The sequence below is a fragment of the Panthera pardus genome, unplaced genomic scaffold (assembly GCF_024362965.1).
Source record: "Panthera pardus isolate Hobbes unplaced genomic scaffold, ASM2436296v1 HiC_scaffold_24, whole genome shotgun sequence".
NCBI lineage: Eukaryota > Metazoa > Chordata > Mammalia > Carnivora > Felidae > Panthera > Panthera pardus.
Genome location: NW_026526810.1, coordinates 264,995 through 284,084, shown reverse-complemented (window position 1 = coordinate 284,084; position 19,090 = coordinate 264,995). Strand labels below are relative to the sequence as shown.

The 19,090-nt window shown below is 48.7% G+C and overlaps 1 protein-coding gene across 6 annotated transcripts in view; it reads right to left on the bottom strand.

Moving 5' to 3' along the window:
• NTRK3 (neurotrophic receptor tyrosine kinase 3) overlaps window positions 1-19,090 on the bottom strand; it is a 381,805-nt gene that overhangs the window by 146,054 nt on the left and 216,661 nt on the right. For all 6 annotated transcript variants that reach the window (XM_053888749.1, XM_053888744.1, XM_053888745.1 and 3 more), the window contains exon 12: window positions 6,101-6,289. In XM_053888749.1, the coding sequence (XP_053744724.1) occupies window positions 6,101-6,289 (189 nt within the window). The remainder of the gene's footprint in view (window positions 1-6,100; window positions 6,290-19,090) is intronic.

Sequence of the window (19,090 nt, the reverse complement as noted above, 5' to 3'; positions counted from 1 at the left end):
TTAGTCGGGATAAGAAGAAATAAGCTATCAAGCCACGAAAAAACTTGGAAGGGAAGAACCAAAAACGCACGTCACTAAGTGAAAGAGGCCCATCGGAAAAGCCAACACACGGTAGGATTCCAACTATATGACACCCGGAGAGGGCAAGACTGTAGAGACAGTACAAGGATCAGTGGCTGCCAGAGGGTGGGGAAGGGAGGTGGACAGGTGGGCCGTAGGGGACCTTTCAGGGCAGTGAAACTGTGCTGTGTTGACACTGCTCTGTCACAACACGCACAGTGAATGCTTTCATAAACCATGGACTTTAGTTGGTAATATGTCAGTACTGGCACATCAATGGTAACGAATGCACCACGCTAACACAAGATGGCAAGAACAGGGAAAACCGGGGGCAGGCGTGTGAGGGAGTGAGTGGAAGCTCTCTGTACTTCCTGCTTAATTCTTCTGTGAACCCGAAACTGCTCTAAAAACAAAAAGTAAATAAATAAACACAAATGGAGTCAACCCCAGGGCCAAGTATTGCCTTATCCGAAGGCAACCACGATGCCCTGGGGACTTGATTCTGTGAACAAGGGTAAGTGCCGATCGCCAGACCAAGGCTGACCCGGCCGCGTGACCACAGGAAGCTTCAGCCAAGGTCCTCCTGGGAATCCCATCCCTCAAGAGCCCATCCGCAGCGCTATCCTGATCCAGGAAAGGGGGAGCAAAGTGAGCCTCCGTAAAACAATAAAACTGTCCTCTTTCCTCCTCAGCCAGCTGTGGTGAGTGCAGGAGGTACAGAGTAAATGCCTGTGGATCACTGCAGTCCTTGGCAATGAGGCTGGATGGGAAATGGGAGGGACGCTGGTGTCTGCAGGCCTGGGTTTTAATCTCAGCCCCTCCCCCAAGAGCCACGTGATCTACAAGTCATTCAAGCTCACTGAGCCTCAGTTCTTTTATCTGTAGAATGGGGACAGCAGCCTCTTCCTCAGAGAGGGAGTGCAAGATCGCCTGAACAAAAGATGTACGATGCCACCCCAACGTCTGGTCCAGAGGAGGATGCTGACGCAGACCAATGACCTTTCCCTTTGTGTCTAGAAAGTCTGGGCCGTGAGGATACACTCACCAGGCATCCTCAACACACACTGGTTGGTTCCTCCTTTGCCTCTAGTCCCACACTGTACCTTCAATAGATAATGGAGAATTATGACACAAAGGAGCTACTTCTTGGAACACATTCAAAGTCAGGTTTGGGAAACAGAGCACACATTTTTGAGAAGCGACAGGATGACCTAAGATTTGATTCAAAGTCATTCAAGACTAGTGCGCGGCATTTACTCTAAGCCAGGGGTTCCCAGGGGGGAAGGGTCACTTTGCCATCGCCTGGGCCTAGGAAGAGGTTGGAAATGAGCCAGATGCTGAATGATGAATAGGGGTGCAGAAAGGAAGGAAGGGGTAGTGTGGGGGCCGAGTGAGGAGGGGAGATGGGCATTTCAAGCAGGAATTACACTAAAGCAGCAGGTGTGGGATTGGTGTTCTGGAAGGAAGCCACCAGGGGTAAAGGCCGGTGAAGCACCAGGCAGAAAGGTGGAAGGTGGGCTCCACGAGTGGCCCTGAGGGAGCAGGGGGTGCCGTTTGCCACTTGGAGATCAGCTATAGTTGGCAGCAAGTTCCTGAGGGTAGGGACCACGCGTGTCCCGTTCCCCACTGTTTCCAGAGCCTCAAAGGAGGCCTGCCACAAACCCTCAATAAATCCATTTTGAACGGATGAAAGGGAGAAAAATCAGCCCAACGACAGTGACTCGGAGGAAGACAAAGACAACACAAAAGGGTGCGGTCCAGTTTTGCAAAGAGGTCAAGGGTGGCCAAGTCAGGGTTCCTGGAGAAGCAGAGAGGGAAATGGAGCTGCAGGGCAGGGACCTTAAGGAGGTTCGGGGGTGAGTGGAAGGTGAGCAAACAGACACTCTCTGCAGGGGAGGAGAGGGGAGGGGACGGCTGGCCGGGGTGGGGCGGAGTCCCTGGCGAGATCAGAGGGATGGAGAGGTGGGGCGGGCCGACTCTGGGAAGGTAACAAGCAAGACAGAGACACCCTGTGAATAAGGCAGGTGCCCTGACCTGGGGACAGAGCAAGGGAGGGCGGGAAGGCGGGCACAGGTTGGCTCCCCAAACGGCCTCTGCTCTCCCAAGCAAGAGGCGACGGTCTTCTGAAAATGGGTTTTGGAGAAGGGGATGAACAGAGAACTCCAGGGCTTTATGCAGGGCCAAGGCGCCTTCCAGCTGGCCCGCGGAAAGAGCCAACGCGTGACTCCTCAGGCAGCAGCCGGGATCCAGCCCCAGCATCTGCAGGACAGACTGCAGCCGAGGGCTGTCACGAGGGTGACCAAGGTAACCGAGGGATCCACGTCGCTACAAACACGGCCACACCTCCCCCCGCTGGCCCATCTAGACCGGCCCCGCAGTTTCTAGTTCTGTAGGATCTAGCCCCCCATCGGCTGTGTGACAAGGAGGCCTGTATCCATTCCTTGATATTTTCGAGAACCAGGGGGGCTGTAAATAAACAATGAGGGGGCCTCATTAGGCTTCAGATTCCATACCTACTCCCGAGGAGGAGCTTTTTCATTCAGGTCTTTCAGAGTCCCTGGAAAGGCTGAATAAATTGAGAATAAAGACAATGCTGAGCACGGAGTGCTTGCTGGGAACACAGGCAAGCATCTGATAAGGGAAGGTATGAGGCGATCCCCAAACGTCCCTGCAGCCCTGACAGGCTAGGAAAACTGCCAGGGACCAGACTGAAAGACAGATAGAGGGAAAGGAGGGGACGGGAGAAGCATCCTGACCTCTCTGGTCAAAAAGGTCCCACCATTTATGGTAAACACATGTTGCGGAAAGAAAGGTGCTTCTGTGCGACATCCATCACTGGGAAACCGGGGGAAACAGTGTCTCAAGGCAGGTGTACGAGTCCCTGCAATCTCTCCCCACGTTGCACATCTCCCATGGGACGTGGGAGGGAATCGATGGGAGAGCCCCCAGGAGATGATAGGAGATCTTTTCCTCCCTTAATACCCTGTGCCTTGCCATTCTCCTTCCCCGAAAGGAGTGACCCCAGCCCCGTCTGCAGAGTCACGAATGTTCTCTGCTTCTTGATGTGCCAAGGCACATGTGGTTTTAATTATTTATGACAGTGTCTCACTGCACACGGAGATGTGCCGCGGAGTCACTTTTCTCAACCGATAAAGCCTTTGTCATCAGAGACCTGCTGCCTCTTGGCTGGCAAATCTCAGCTGAGAGGCGGGCCGGGCACTGCCTCTCCCCGTCAGTGTGAATCAGCCGGGACTCACAGAGGCGGGGCTAGCCAAGTCCCATTACGAGGCTCCTGCGCACCCCTTGTTGTTGCCATCCATGTTTTCCGAGAACAGTTGGGAGCCATCCGCGGTCTACCGACAGGACAAAATATGCCGCTTCCCCGAAAAGGACACTTCCCTTAGTATTGGAGGGTTTTAACAACCAGAAGGCAGCTTGTGATTTCCTTCACTGGAGGTGTGGCTTGTTCCCTTATTCCTTCCAGTCTTCATCCATAAACCTGCTTCCCCTCCACCTCCACTGACCCCTTCTTGTTTACAGGGACGTACTGCCTGGATCCTTCAACAGTCCGCTTTGAATCACAAATGCAGAGATTAGGAAGGAAGGCTTTTCCTCTACACCATTTCATACTGCGATAGCTCCTTGGCTGGGACTGGATCCCCATATCAAAGGACACTCCGATCCCATAGCTCTCTCCACGGCTTGCACTTAATCTGATGGCCCAGGGGAAACCTCCTTCCCACGTGCCAGATTCATCCCCACCCGGCAGTCGTCCTGGGAAGCTGGTATCAGGAGCTCACGCGACCCAGAGATTAGAACGCCAGGAGCCCAGAAATTCCACCCTTGTTATTCATGGATTTCGGATTTACAAAGTCGCCCACTTGCTAAAATGTAAGCGTCACCCCAAAACCCATACTCTTGGGCGCTTTTATGGTCATGCGTAAACAGGCAAGCAGTGGCGAGAAATCTGAGTCACCCGACGTGCACATTTCCACGTGACGTGCTACCTTCTTATTTCAGCTCTCCTACTGTAAATGAGTGTCCCTTCTGTAGTCCCTTTAGTGCCATTTTCTGCATGTGTGCTTTTTGTGGGTGATTTCACTGGATACAATGGCCCCAAGCATAGCACTGACTTTCTAACATTCCAATGAGCAAGAAGGCTGTGGTGTGTGTGCCTTACGGAAGCAACAGGTGTGTTAGGTAAGATCCGGGTGCTAGAAAAGCGTCCTTCAGGCATGAGTCATAGTGCTGCTGACTCTAAGTTCAATGCTAATGAACCAGGGATATCTATTAAATAGGCGTCTTTAGACAGAAGCACACATAAAACAGGTTATGTATTGATTAGTTGATAAAAACGCTGTGACCAGATAGATGCTCACAGGAACCTAACCCTGGATGTCTCCTAGGAGCAAGGGCTCAGCAGCCGCTAATTCAGTGTTCATGGTGACTCTGTTGGAACATAGCTACTGTAAATAACGAGAATCAATTGTGTATTCAATACAGCAAGGCCTAAGTTCTGTTCAAATGCTAGCATGGCTCTGAAAAGCTCAGCAGCGTCAACTCTAGACCTGGCTTGGACTCCATGCTACCACCCCAGAAAGCCTTTCCTTCCAGCCACACTCAGGCCAGTCCAAGATGAACCTGACCGGAGGCAAGACCTTTAGCCAGAGCAGAACCATTCTTAGCACTGTGTTCCCCCACTATTTGTCTGACACACAGGTATTTTTCTTCCCTTGCCCTGGTCCGGAACCCAGATATCCTTCCTCTGACACTGACGGGGGTGGGCGTCCGATAAACACAGAGACCAATTCTGGAGGACACCCAAGGTTGGAAGGCACATGATGATCTCATTCTGACTCGAGCCCAGAACCTCCCACTGTGGTAATCCTCTCTCTAAAAATTGGAACCAGAAAAACAGAAGCAAAGGTCAGTGAGACAGCTGAATGCCCACTCTGCCGTAGGACGGACCAGCGGGAGCAGCAAGAGTTCCGTGAGCTACAGTGTGGCCCGAGTACAGCTCTTGGAAGAGCAAGACTCGAGGTGCCTCTTCCGTGGCCAAACCCTGAGCCCCGCGGACAGAAGAAGAGAACCTACGGCACAAGCCTGGGGGCGGGGAAGGGAACTCGCAGCCTCCCCGTATCTCAGTTTTCCTGTCGGAAGATGAGGCCTTACCATAACCCAGTCTTTCCATCCCTTCCAGCTCTCAGGCAATCTCCAGGGGCCTCTGCTGTGTCTCCTGAACTAGCCGACCATTTCTTGAGGGCAGGAGCAGGGGAGGCTATGAGTTGGGGTTGCCAGCCCTACACTGACCCTGGGACACGGGGAAGGGAAGAACTGCTGGCTGGAAGGTCCAAGCCACGGAGGCTCCGGAAGCTGGGAGAGGCCCTGGGAGCTGGGAGAGGCCCTAGCAGAACTCAGCAGGAACACAAAGAGAGGGGCTGGAACCAACAGCAAGTAAGAAACGAGGAGGAAACAGGTGCCCTGAGTCCTCTGATCGGAATGAGACATCTTGCAGAGGGAGGTGAGGTGTCCAAGTGCTGGGACCAGGATCAGATGCTCAGAAAGTACGCACTTCGGGGCACTGGAGGGGCAGCTAGAGAGATGTTTCCATTCAAAAGGTGCCCACCACCCTTCATTCCCTTGCCCTCTCATGGAGGAGGCTGGGGTGGAGGGTCTGATAGCCTCAGGGGCTGTTGTCTGGACAGAGTCAGGTTACACTTCCTAAATGCAGAGGCCAGGTCTGTAGAGAAGACCAGCCTGGTCTGTGCCCCCTGCCTTACTGGGAGCACCTCTCCATGTGGGGCTGGGGCTCCTGCTTCTGGGCTACTTCTCATCCTGAGCCCCCTCTGCCCCAACGGAGACCCCCTGATGAGGCTATTTTTTTCAAGTTTTGAGACAAACAGGGAGGGTCTCTTAGAGAGTGGGAGGTTAGCAGGTGGCAGGTCACCTCGGAAGGTTCCAGAACCCCAGCTAGGTGGTCTGTTGCCATGCCCCTCCCCTGCCCTCCCCAGAAGGGACAACATTCTACTCCAGTACTCACACGTGTCTGGCTTGTGGCAGTTGTGTCCCTGACGGAAGTACTGGGGGTTCTCAATGACCGGGATCCGGGTCATGCCGATGACCACCGTGTCTGGCCCAGCGTCCAACGACGAGGGTGTGGTGATGCCATGGTTGATGTGGTGCAGCGGGCTGGCTGAGTCCTCCTCGCCGCTGATGACAGCCACGGGGCCTGCACACACCAGGAGAGACACAGGACTCTGATGAGGTCATGTCTGGCCAGTGCCTGGCCCTGCCCACAGACCCTTTCATGATTTTGGCCACCACATTTCCATAAGAGTAAAATCCACTGCAAGAGTATTCCCCGAACGCTCTGGAGTCTGCATTCAAAGAACCACCTCTGCATTCTCTTTCTTGAGAGAAACATCCACCCTATCACACACCATGGAAACAGCTGCAAAATAAGAGTGTATCAAAGTGACTAGGACATGAATTATTTGTACTTCCTCCAAATCCAAATTAGTTCAAAATAATGCAAATTTTACATGAGTTCTTGGCTTATGTAGGAACAACGGGCTGAAAAATTTTTTTTTTACACAGCAGGAACTTGCACCCTGCTCCTCCTCCCTTCAGGAGCTTTAAAAACTATTTTTTAATTTTTTTCATGTTTTGTTATTTATTTTTGAGAAAGAGACAGACTGTGAGAAGGGCAGAGGCAGAGAGAGAGGGAGACAGAATCTGAAGCAGGCTCCAGGCTCTGAGCTGTCAGCACAGAGCCCGATGCAGGGCTCGAACTCATGAACCGCAAGATCATGACCTGAGCTGAAGTCGGACACTTAACTGACTGAGCCACCCATGCCCCAGGAGCTTTAAAAACTATTGATGCTGGGTCCCACCTCCAGATTTTGATTCAGTTGGTCTGGGGACAGACCTGGGCATCAAGATTTAAAGAGCTTCTGTGTGAGTCCCTGGCATGGCCAGGATCTGGAGCCTCTACTTAGAGCCTTGGAGGCTGAGAGCCTTTCCAGAGTGGCCCTTGGAATCCTACAGGAACGTATGTAGCTTTCGCTGGACTCTATCACCTCTACCTCTCTCAGTCCACGGGGAAATAAGCCCAGTATGAGCCCAGAGGGAGCCTGAGCCAGCTTTCAAAGTGACAGTAATTTGTTTGCATCACTGATAGCCTTCAGGCAACTGAGTCAGTATCCCACTCTTGAAGGATCCACCCTGCCCTAGTGGCTTCAAGGAACATCATTCGTGTCTTCACCAACCCCGACTCCACAATTTTCTAACCCAAAGAAGAAACCCAGTAAGTCGGGTTATTTACAGAGATAATTATTGCCGCCATCTTGGCAGAGCAATGGTTCTGTCTGGTGGTGAGGTTCTCCCATACGTACAAACAGAACCCGGGTAAAGTGCATTAGCTGTGACTGTGGCTTCATACAACTAGTGTTTGAAATGGCTGCTTTGCAAGACACGTGGTCCCAAGACAAAGTGCCTGCTGTGATTTGGTTTTGCGACTTGAACAATATTTCCATGGCAGAAATCCATTACATCTACTGAAGTTTATGGGGAGAGTATTTCCCATCAAATAGAGAGGGGAAGCACCAATGAGGCAGAACTAAAAGGGAGACTAGTAAATGCAAGCTGGGGACCCTGAATTCTACTCTGTCGGCACAGACAGGCTTATTCCAATCCATGACAAATGCCTGATGGTGTTTGGAGACCGTGTGGAAAAGCAGCAATGAGTGGCGATAATCACTTGCCCTGCAACCAGAGAGGCCAGTGCCTGAAAACACCTTGTAAACTTTGAAAAACTTCATTGTGATTCCAATTCATCAGTGAAAGCAGAGCACGGGTTTTTACCACTCCTCCCGCCCCAAATGTCTCTAAAATATTAAAAAAAAAAAAAAGAAAAAGAAAGAAAGAAAGAAAAATTAAAGAAATATTTGTACACAAAGAGCAAGAAGAGGGGAGATGAGAAGAAATAAGATATTTCAGTGTTTTGGAAGATGCAATGTAAAATGAGGAAACCTCGCTTACAGGGAGGGACTGCAGGGGGAATATTTACGGAAGGTCAGCTCTGCGGGGTGGCCTAGTACTTGAAGGGACAGGGTCACCCAGAAGGCTGGGGTAAGGCTCAGGGCTGGAACAAGGTACCCAGGCCATCACCTTGCTCCCAGTCTAGTGGTTTCTTCCTGGAGAAAATTAACTGGAAGGGCTCCGGGGAAGGACTGGCCCCCTTCTTCTTGCTCCTAGAAGACAGAAACCAAGAATGACCGTGCCTGCCATCTACCCTACTCCTGGTCTCTTCTGTAGGAGATTCAGGGGATGCTTCTCTGCAGAAACCAAATGCCTCAAAACAAACAAACAAAAAACAAAACAAAACAAAAACACCTAGCTGTTTACATGTGGCGGTCTCCCAATGAAGCCATGCTTACTTTGTGATCATGCCACAGTGAAGGCTAATAGTTGACAAGGCCCATCTGTGTGTGTAAGTGCTTTCTAATCCTTGATTCCTAAATATGAGAAAACAGCCCAGGATCACCAGACACTTAGGCAAAGCTGCAGCATGAAAGAGAGAGTGCAAGACAAACAGACAATCAGGGACCGACAGGAAACGGAGGCAATGCAGGGAGCAGAAGACTTTTTTTCTAAATCACTAATGTCCTCAGAGAGACCAAAGAAGATATCACACCCATAAATCAAGAGGATATTTAAAACGTGAACAATTTAAGGCTAAGAAAAAGTTCCTGAGAATTATGACCATTAGAACTCGAAAGTCAAAGAACAGTGGAAGAGAAAGCCAAGGAAATTTTCCAGAAACTCAAACAAAAAAGAAAGAAGAGGGAAATAGAAAGGAAAAGATAAAATTAAAGACTCCATCCAGAGACTTGATATCTAATTAAAAGAAAGGTAGGGTAGGGAGAGGGAAGGAGAGAGAATAAAAAGATTAAAGAAAGGATTAAAAAAAATAGAGAAAAATTTCTCCAAATGATCTGTCTACTCAGTTTCCAGCACAATTAATACATGCCTATGTGCATATGGTGTAAGCACATGCACCCCCCTCACACACACACACACACACACACACACACACACACACACACATGCATCAAGGCACAAAGTTATGAAATGCCAGCATCTTGAGAGAAGACGCTAAGAGCTTGTAGGAGGGAGGGAAGGGTCCCATTTCGAAAGGAACAGAAATCAGGAAGACAGTGCAATTCTCCATTACAACCCACTGTGGCTTCCCTGTGCAATTCCTTCAAAATTTTGACGGACAAGTTTTCAGACAAAACTCTACCCCTAAAAGTTTATTCACTCATTGTAGAAAGCAAAAGAAAGGTATTTGCAGGTGTGTAGACATTCGCCTCCCCCTATCCTGGGAAGCAGCAGGAGGGGACACTTTGGCAAGACAAAGGTACAGATGGGAAAAGAAGGAATAGAAGATACAGTTCCAAAAAGACCAAATAACAGAAGCCCCCCCACCCCCCACCTCACCCCCTTCTGTTCTCAGCATCATGGAATGTGGGTTGTTATAGTGACATGGAGGCAGGACACCACATCAGGAGGAGTCTGGAGAAGACAGAACGTTGGGACGTGAGCCTTTTACTGTTTCTTTGAATCTGTCTCCGGGAGTCAATGGACAGCGAGTGGTCAACAAAACGTTCCAAAGCCTGTAATCCAAAACAGTCTCTGCTTTCTCAACGTTATTCTAGGATCTCAAAGGGATAGGTAAGCGCCATGGGGAGGAGAAGGGTCCTGCTACAGGCTCCTAAGCCACGGGAAGGGATGGGGTCACCCAGGAAGACTTCACAGAAATCTAAGAATAAAGCAAACGTCGAAGCCCTAATACTTAAAATGCAGGCAGAGGAAGGGGAGCAGGGAAAGGAACATGAGAAGAAACAGCCAGAAAAGCAGAAGAGAATCAGTAAAGGACACTGTCTTAGAAGTGTCCTTAGAAAGGAGGAGAATTCCTACAAGTTCAAGAGCATCACATACTAAGGCCAAGTAGGGTGAAGAACGAATATAGGCCACTGTACGTGACAACACGAAGGTGGCCTTAATGACAGCAGTTCCCACAGAGGAGTGACAGGAAGAAAACATTCAATTACAGCGGGTTGAGGAGTAAATTAGAGATACCGTAATTGTCATAATAATTTTTATTATTGTGTGCATTCTACGCATCAGGCTCTGTAAATGCAGCTCCTTTCACTTTATAATGCTTCTGTGAAGTCAGTACCACCATTTTCCCCATTTTACAGATGGAAGCACTGAGGCATAGAGCCGTGCCCTGCCCAAGGTGATGCTGGGATACAAACCACCAGTCTGCCCAGAGCCTGTGCGCATGACCATTACGCGGCGCTGCCTCCCCGAAAGTGCAGACTGTGGGCGAAATGGTTTGTTCAAAGGGACACTTGGTCAATTCTGGTACATTATCCTCCTCGTGACCATTTGCCTTCAATTGCAGGTCCCTGAGACCCTTTTTAAAGAGGTTCCTCTTGATCCTTGAGAATGGGGACAAGAGTGAATCACCTCATTAGACTCAGGAAGATAGATTACGGGTAATTCATCACAAGCTCCGTGTCCCAGAGCTGCTGAACGCTTGTATTCCGCTACATCCACATCAAAAAGAGCACTGTGCCGTCAGACCGCTGTCCGGTCCCTGAGGCCCTCTTACTCACCTCTGCTCCTCCATAAACCACAGTCCTTAAAATAAAAGCCAATAAAGAGTGCAGAGACCCATCACTTCAAAGAACATAAGAGGACACCCCTGTAGCTTGCTCCTGCCCACCTGCACCAGCGTCCAGCACAGTGCCCAGCACGGCTGCAGCCGGTGCTGAGTGAGGCAAGTCCTTTCTTTGGGACAGGGCTGCCCTGGATACGGCCGGACATGTGGCCTCTGTGGACCTGGGCATTAAAAGCCAGTATCAGATTCATCAGTGGTAACAAATGTACCCGGGCACTGGGAGTGAGGGAGGCTATGCATGGTGGGAAAGGGGAGGGGAGGGACACAGGAACTCTCTGTACCTCCCACCCAATCTTGTTATGAACCTAAAACTGCTCTAATGGAAAATTAGGGGCACCTGGGTGGCTGTCGGTTGAGCACCCAACTTTGGCTCAGGTCATGATCTCGCAGTTCCCGAGTTCAAGCCCCGCATTGGGCTCTATGCTGACAGTTAAGAGCCTGGAGCCTCTTTCAGATTCTGTTTCTCTTTCTCTCTCTCTCTCTCTCTCTCTCTCTCTGTCCCTTCTCTGTTCACACACTCTCTCAAAAATAAATGAAAACATTAAAAAAAACTGTTTAAAAAAATAAATGTTAAGAAAGCCAGTCTCCCCACCCAACACACAATATATTTCCCAACACCCCGCAGGATGACAGAACCGCCCCAGGTTGAGATCCACTGATGGGGCACCTGCATTCATTCTAGGAACTGATTTCTCTCACCAGCTCTGGCCACTTCTCACATCACTTGCCTCAGGGGAAAACCCACAGACTTGGGGCCCCTGGGCGGAAAAAGCATTTCTTCTCACCTTAATAACCACAGAGAACAATGTATGCAGACATAAAGGAGAGCGAGTAATGGGGGGGAATCTCATCTGTCCAGAAGCCACCAAAGACTACGGCAGGTCAGGAGGAGGAGTCAAGCTTGCTGTCTTCCAAAGTCTCCCAACACACACACACACACACACACACACACACACACACACACACACACTAGTCTAGTACCTGTGACAGGCCTCTCTGCTGCACTAATCCTAATGCAGTACACAATTATTTTGTTATGCCGCACTAACAAAAAGGAAGAGAGACAGGCTTGCAGGCTGTTAAGTTCCAGCTTTTGAGAGAGAGCCAGGAAGGAATACAGGTCTGCTCAGACATTCCCATCACATAATTTTTTCCCCAAACTAGTGCCTCCTTTCTTTTTCTTTTAGATCTATAGTGGGTTTTGTGCTTCCAACCATGCCATAATAGAACCACTGGATAATTAGAGAAAGCTTGATGGCCCAGGCAGGTGTCGTGCCCAGCAGGATGGTCCGAGCTGTCCTTACAGAGTCTTTCTCTTTCACTTTCTGCTCCTTCAATGGGAAAAAATAAGGGGCCAAAATGGAGTAGCTCAGATTTTCATTAAGTGGTTGATTCCAATGTGGGGTTGGGTTCCCCCAGAAAGCAAAGGTCTCTGATGAAAACATGAGATGGAATTTCACTGTGGTAGAGTGAACTCTGACCCAGGTGAGTGGAGGCCCCATCGCAGAGGAACTGGGGGGTGCCAAGTTGCCATGAGGTCTGTAGGGAAAAGGCATCCTGCAGAAGCCTCTGAGGAGTCAGGGTCCTTAGTGATAAAGGGTATGGGGGGACGTTGCACAAAATGAGCCAGGGAAAAGCAACAGTGTCCCTGGTAATGTGTTAACACATAAACACTCACTTCCCCTTTCATCAGGGGGAAGACTTCTTTGGAATCACTTCACCAATGTCCTGCCTTGTCACTAAAATCTTTCTGTTCCACCAACTCCCTAACTTTCAAAGCATTAACAATTCTCAGAAGATTGTCCCCAAGAAAATCCAGCCACCAATTCAACACAATGGCATTTGCTCAGCCAATATGCAGAAGTGGTTCTCCTCCAATTTCCAAAGGAATGACTCAGAGTCCCAAGGATGTAATTGTGACAATTATTCTCTTTTCATCTGACCCTCAAAATATACTGTTACTCCCATCTGACCAACTAGAACACGGATCCCCAAGTAAGCTTAATAATTCACTTTCCAAAAATTGCCTGTGTAGGAAATGATGGAGCCTGTATCTGAATCTATGCTTGTTCATCTCCAAAGTTCTTCCTCTTCCCACCCAACTACCCATGTTCGCAATAGTATTGCTGACATGAAATATTTTTTGCAAGCAGACCTTGGTATAAATACATGAGGCCATATAAAGAAGCTGGGACATCTGAACCAAGGAATCGAAAAATAGATCACCAAATATCTTCAAGGCAGTACAAACTCATATAAAATAACTTTGGGCAGTCAAGGCCAAATTTATGGCCCAACTATAAAATCCTAGGCCCAGGATCCATTTCTACATTCCTTCATTTATCTTTGTACTTACTTCCAAGGTGGAGGCAACCTCACCAATTCAGAAAACCCTCTTACAACAGTGATTGTTATGAGTGCTGTTCACCAACTATTTCTAGGTGCTGGCAGGAAGGCAGTTTTCTGTACCCCTTCGAGTTAAGTGATGCCCCATCGCTTTCTTTGGCTAATGAAAAGTGAGCAGAAGTGACATACATCACTTCCCCATGGAGGCTTTAAGATCTAGTGTGTGACCTGCCACCTTCTTTTTTTCCTGCCTTGGCAAGTGTGGAAGCATGAGGCAGAGCCTCGGGCAACTCCTGCCCCTGGGTGAGGCAGACACAGAGCAGAAGGCTCCAGCCAACACCAGGTGCATGTGTGGTGTAAGTAAGAAATACGGCTTTGTCGCACAAAACCACTGAGATTGACAGGGGTGCTGTTTGTTACAACAGCATAACCTAGTTCATGCTGACTAATACAGAAATGAAACCATCGCCACATTTAACAATGTTACTTGAATGTTTTCCTTCACAACATCTTCAACAAATCTTTATAAAAGTATCCCATGCAAAGGATGCTCCTTTCATCCTCAACGATGTAATTCCTTTTAAAATGTCTCCTCCCAGCTCTCTGTCCCCAAAATTGAGCTCTAATCTAATCTAATCTGGTTCCACATGGAGCCCGACCATGACCTCCACTGTTGGAAGAGACTCCCCCACCACATATCTGACTTGGGAAGTAAAAGAAAACAACCCTGAATGGGTCTCATGTTTTCAATGTGTCAGAATGAAGCAAACAAGCCAACCTTTGAATTAAGAAAATGATTTTTTAAAAACCTCAACCTTTTCCTACTGATAAAAATCAAATATTGATGTGTCCCTGGTGAGTGAGAGCTTCACATCAACAAATCTGGGAGCAAGAACTCATAAAATGGAATAAAGTGAGAGCACAACAAACACAATTAAAAACCCAGCCACGCTCAGAGAGGGATTCCATTTACTGTCTCATAAAAAAGAGCCTAGTCCTCAGAGGCAAACAAAAGAAAATCAATTTCTTTAATTTTTATTGGCAGATGTGGGACAGAGGCCAAGTGAACACAGGCTGTGCCCAAGAGCGTACCTGGAGACAAGTCACCAAATGTCTGTTCCTGGGCCAGCTCCTGTGTTCCCTCCCCTCTCTGTCTCCTCCAGCTTCCAGACAGACGTAGCCCCCGTGACCTCAGGGGCTCACAGGCCCTCTAGGCTGCCCAAGAAGCCATGCCCTCCTCACTTCTTGGTGCCCCTTCCTGAATCATTTCCCAAAAGATAAGCTCCATTCTCTGGCTTGAATTCCCTCCCAGCCTCTTATAGGAACCAAAGGTACTGTTCATGCCTCCTAGCTTCCCTAGCTTGGGGGTTCTCATTGGTGATTGAAAATGATGCTTCTGATCAAACAGCCCAAGGGCACACATTTAAGGAAAGAGAAGGCAGGACTGAAACTAAGAACAGTGGCTTCCCTCACCTCAGTTAATCATCACAACCCTAGGGGTAGATCCTGTCATCCCAGGGATGCCACTGAGGAACCTGAAGCTCAAGGAGCTTGACCTTGTCCAAGGTCACAGAGTTAATAAATGGTAGACAAACCCACATCTATCTGACTTCACAGTTTGGGCTCATTTTGTGGCACCATGCTGCCTGACCCTCTAGGATTGTTTTTCTGACATTGGGACAAGTGATAATGGATCAAGCACAATCTCCCTCCCATTCCCAATCTTTATTCCATCGAGAAGCCATCTGTAAGAAATCTGGCTTCATTTAGGAGTGGAGCTTATGACATTTCCAGAGAACTTTAGACCCGGAACCTGTGCACCACGTTGTGGTTAGAAGGAACAACTCCTGTGTAGGAGATCCAGGCAGAAGAATGGCAGGCAGCAAGGGACCCGAGAACAAGGAAATATGCATCCTAGAGGGAAGGCAAACATCATCAGCTTTCTCCAAAGACTATACAGACAGCATTTCAGAACATTCCAGGCATAAACAGGAAGCGAATAATTACCTCCCAGTTGCATATGTAAGACAACTGGAATACAAAATGCTGGTGCTTCGGTCCAAGGCCCCACAAAAAGCTTACAGCTCAAGTCTCAGCATTCCTCAATTCATCTTTAGCCACTGTACTTGGACTAGCCAGTGTACCCCAAAATAGGGGCACTCACCTCCCCCCAAGGAATTATGCGGAGCTCTTCCCCCAGCCTCGTGGGGACTTTTGGCGAATGGAAGGAGACATCGTACGTTGTGAGCATGTTGTACCAGGTGCTGGCATGTGGGATCACTGATGTCTCCACACCCTTCCCACACTCACATCACTTTTTCCACTAAGGGAACTATTTTGCGTAATCTGCAACATCTTAGTTCAACACCATGACCAAGAGAGTGACAGGCCAAATTTGTATGAGCTAAAGCCCATATGCCTCTGAGTTTACCTCGTTCACGAGTGGGAAATGCAGTACCTAAAACCCCAAGGGTTGCCCTGTGGATGAAAGGTCAGGAGAGACAGAGGCCCTGCAGGTGCTGGCTGATGGGGGGCTTCCCGGAGGGCCTCTCAACAGCTGCACGGGCCTCACACACTCCTTTGCAGGCAACAGCTCACCCAGGGTATGCCTGAAGGAAACCCTCCTCATAATGCTTCTGAGTACATGTGGAGAAATGCCACAGCATCTTGTCACCTGCGGAACACCGGGCTTCTTTCTCCAGAATAGCTAATGCTTGATGAGCACTGACTGACCACCAGGCACTGTCCTGGGCTTCGTGTCATATGATCTCATTCAGTGCTCACGGTGGCTGCATAAGGTGGGTCCTGCAAGCAGAGCCCGAGCAGTCAAGGGGTCTGCCCAAGACACACAGCTAGTGAGTGACAGCACCGTGATTCTAAATGGACCAGTAAGACTCCAGAGCCCAAACTGTTCATCACTCTCCTATATCCTCACGGTGCATAATTGACATGGCCTCAAATTGGTGAGGTCCACAATGAAAACACTTCAGAACAACAAGACCCCTAAATCTCAGACACTGAAATGAGGTCAAATTTATGGATGGAAGTCGAATGATTCTTCCAGGCCATTCTGAGCTTGTAAACTCAACCCCGAGGCTTGGGAATCCTGTGTTCGTACCCAGCTCCCCCTGGGCTTGACAAAGAGCCCATTAGCTTATGACAGACTAAAAAGATATTTCTCTCCTTATTAGAAAATGTTCATTGGGAAGATACAAGGCCTCCTAGATGCCTCAAATAGGGAGAGGAATGAGATCACAGAACCTTTTAGAATGGGGGACCCATGACAGATGTTAGCTAGGCTTACTGTGGTGATCATTTCACAGTGTATACAAATATCCGATCATTACGCTCCACACCAGAAATTAATACAGTGTTATGTGTCAACTGTACCTCAACAACAAAAAAAAAGACAGGAGGGTCCCATGATTTTGTGCATTAAAACCCATAATCTAATATCAATGGAAGCCCCTCATTTCTGTATGACTCATTATCACTCACAAGGCGATTTCCTCTCCATGAACTCACTTAATCACCACAGCAACTCCCTGAGATACTCAACACCCCCTATTGCACAGATGAAGAAATGGAGACACAGAGTTGTTAAACTGACCAACCACAGAGTCAGGGGAGAACTCTGACTCCAGCTCCTCTGACTCCTAGTCCAGTGCTCTTTTGAGTTCACATCAAACTTACTTCCTCTAGAAAAGTAAAGCGTGGTTCTCCATCTGGGAGTAAGACCCAAAATGGCATTTCTGGTTGCTGTGAGGACTCCCCACCAAATGGATCTCTGTGGAAGTTGTTTGGGGATTTCAGGAGTTTGGCTCTGAATCCCTTACCTATGATTTCAAAGTGACAAGGAGTGTCTTCTAAACCACAGGGCTACCACACATGATAAACCCAGACAAAGGGAAAGTGTGCCTCAGGAAAGGAAGTGCAAGGCCAAAGTCAGCCCCATCAACGTCCAGCAAAAACTGTCCCACAGAAGGCAGATTCTTGTGATCGTCCTTGGAAGGGACAACGGGCCCGTCAAGACATGCCCAGTTTTCTCTGCAGTCTCAAGGTGAGAAACCAGGGTTCTCTGGTGGATGCTCAGTTCAGTTTCAAGGTGAGAAACCAGGGTTCTCTGGTGGATGCTCAGTTCAGCAGGCCCTCGACATCATCTGCTGAGGGTCCCACACCCTGCACTGTCTCACAATAGGCCCTGTCCTTGTAGAGGTGATGGGCTATTGTGGCTGGGCTTCCTGGCCTTTCTGTGGTCTCTCACCCACTGCTCACTCGACCGGGGGTTGGCCCCTGCCCACCTTGGTTGAACATCACCCAGGCCCAGCTCTCTGTCAAGGCAAGTGTTGTCTCCAAAAGGACTGTATGTCCAGGTCTCAGAGCCCTGTAACAGCAACCCTCCACCTGGCATCCATGGCAAGGGTACCAACATAGATAAGTCACAGAGTGGTCCTATGACATTTCCCTTTGGAAATTAGTTATGCCATTAGCTTGTGTTATAATGTTCACGAGAAACACCATGTCCTTGAAAAACTGTGAGAAAATTCTATCTATATTTGACCCCTACATTTGAACTTGTCTGGTCAGACTGTCCTGGGGTCAACACTGATCTCCTCATTCATCCCAAATTCAAGCTCCTTAGCTCCTAAAATCTCTAGATCATAAAACCCTAATGGTCAAGAATCCTATCCTGTAGATCTTTGAATTCTTCTGAGACCCTAGTAAAATGCCTTTAATACAGCAGGCAATTAGAAAACATACATTGCAGGGGCGCCTGGGTGGCTCAGTCGGTTAAGCAGCCGACCTCGGCTCAGGTCACGATCTCGCGGTCTGTGAGTTCGAGCCCCGCGTCGGGCTCTGTGCTGACAGCTCAGAGCCTGGAGTCCGTTTCAGATTCTGTGTCTCCCTCTCTCTGACCCTCCCCCATTCATGCTCTGTCTCTCTCTGTCTCAAAAATAAATAAGCATTAAAAAAAAAAAAGAAAAAAAGAAAACATACATTGCGATGGTGCTTGGGTGGCTCAGTTGGTTGAGCATCCAACTCGTGATTTAGGCTCAGGTCAAGATCTCACTGCTTGTGAGTCTGAACCCACATCGGGCTCTGTGCTAACAGTGCAGAGCCTGCTTGGGATTCTCTCTCCCTCCCTCTCTCTCTGCTCCTTCCACACTGTCTCTCTCTCTCTCAAAATAAATACCTGCTTGGGATTCTCTCCCTCCCTCTCTCTCTGCTCCTTTCTCTCTCTCTCTCTCTCTCTCTCTCTCTCTCTCTCTCAAACTTCAAATAATGCATTGTCTGAGAGCTGCCCCAGATACCGGTAGGCACTGCCTCCCAAAGCATATTAGGTTCCTTTCACTGCTGTACCAAAATACCACAAGCTCAGTGGCTTGAAACAATGGAAATGTAATCTCTGACAGTTCTGGAGGTGAGAAGTCCCAGATCCAAGTGTCAGCATGGCCATGCTCCCTCTGAGATTCTAAGCAGAATGCTTCCTTGCCTGTTCTGAGCTTCTGTTGAGGGTCAGCAGCCCCTGAGCATTCCTTGGTGTATAGATGTGTCACTCTCCCTGGTCACGTGGCCTTGATGTGTGTGCGTGCATGTGTGTGTGTGTGTGTGTGTGTGTGTGTGTGTGTCTGTCTCTTCCATTTTTATTGAGGCCATTAGTCAACTTGGATTAAGGGCCACTCTATTCCAGTATCACATCTAAATGTACATCATGACCTATAAATGTAATTTACCCACTTTCCCCTTGATGAATATTCAGAATATTTTTGCTTCTTAAACAGTGCTGCAATGCCTGCCTGTGTACACCTAGCCTTGTATTTTGGAAGGTGTGTACAGTAAACACCAATAAATTCTGCCATTTTGTTCCCCCCAAAAAAATAAAAAATAAAAAAAAATAAATGTACATCATGACCACACCTGCAAAGACTATTT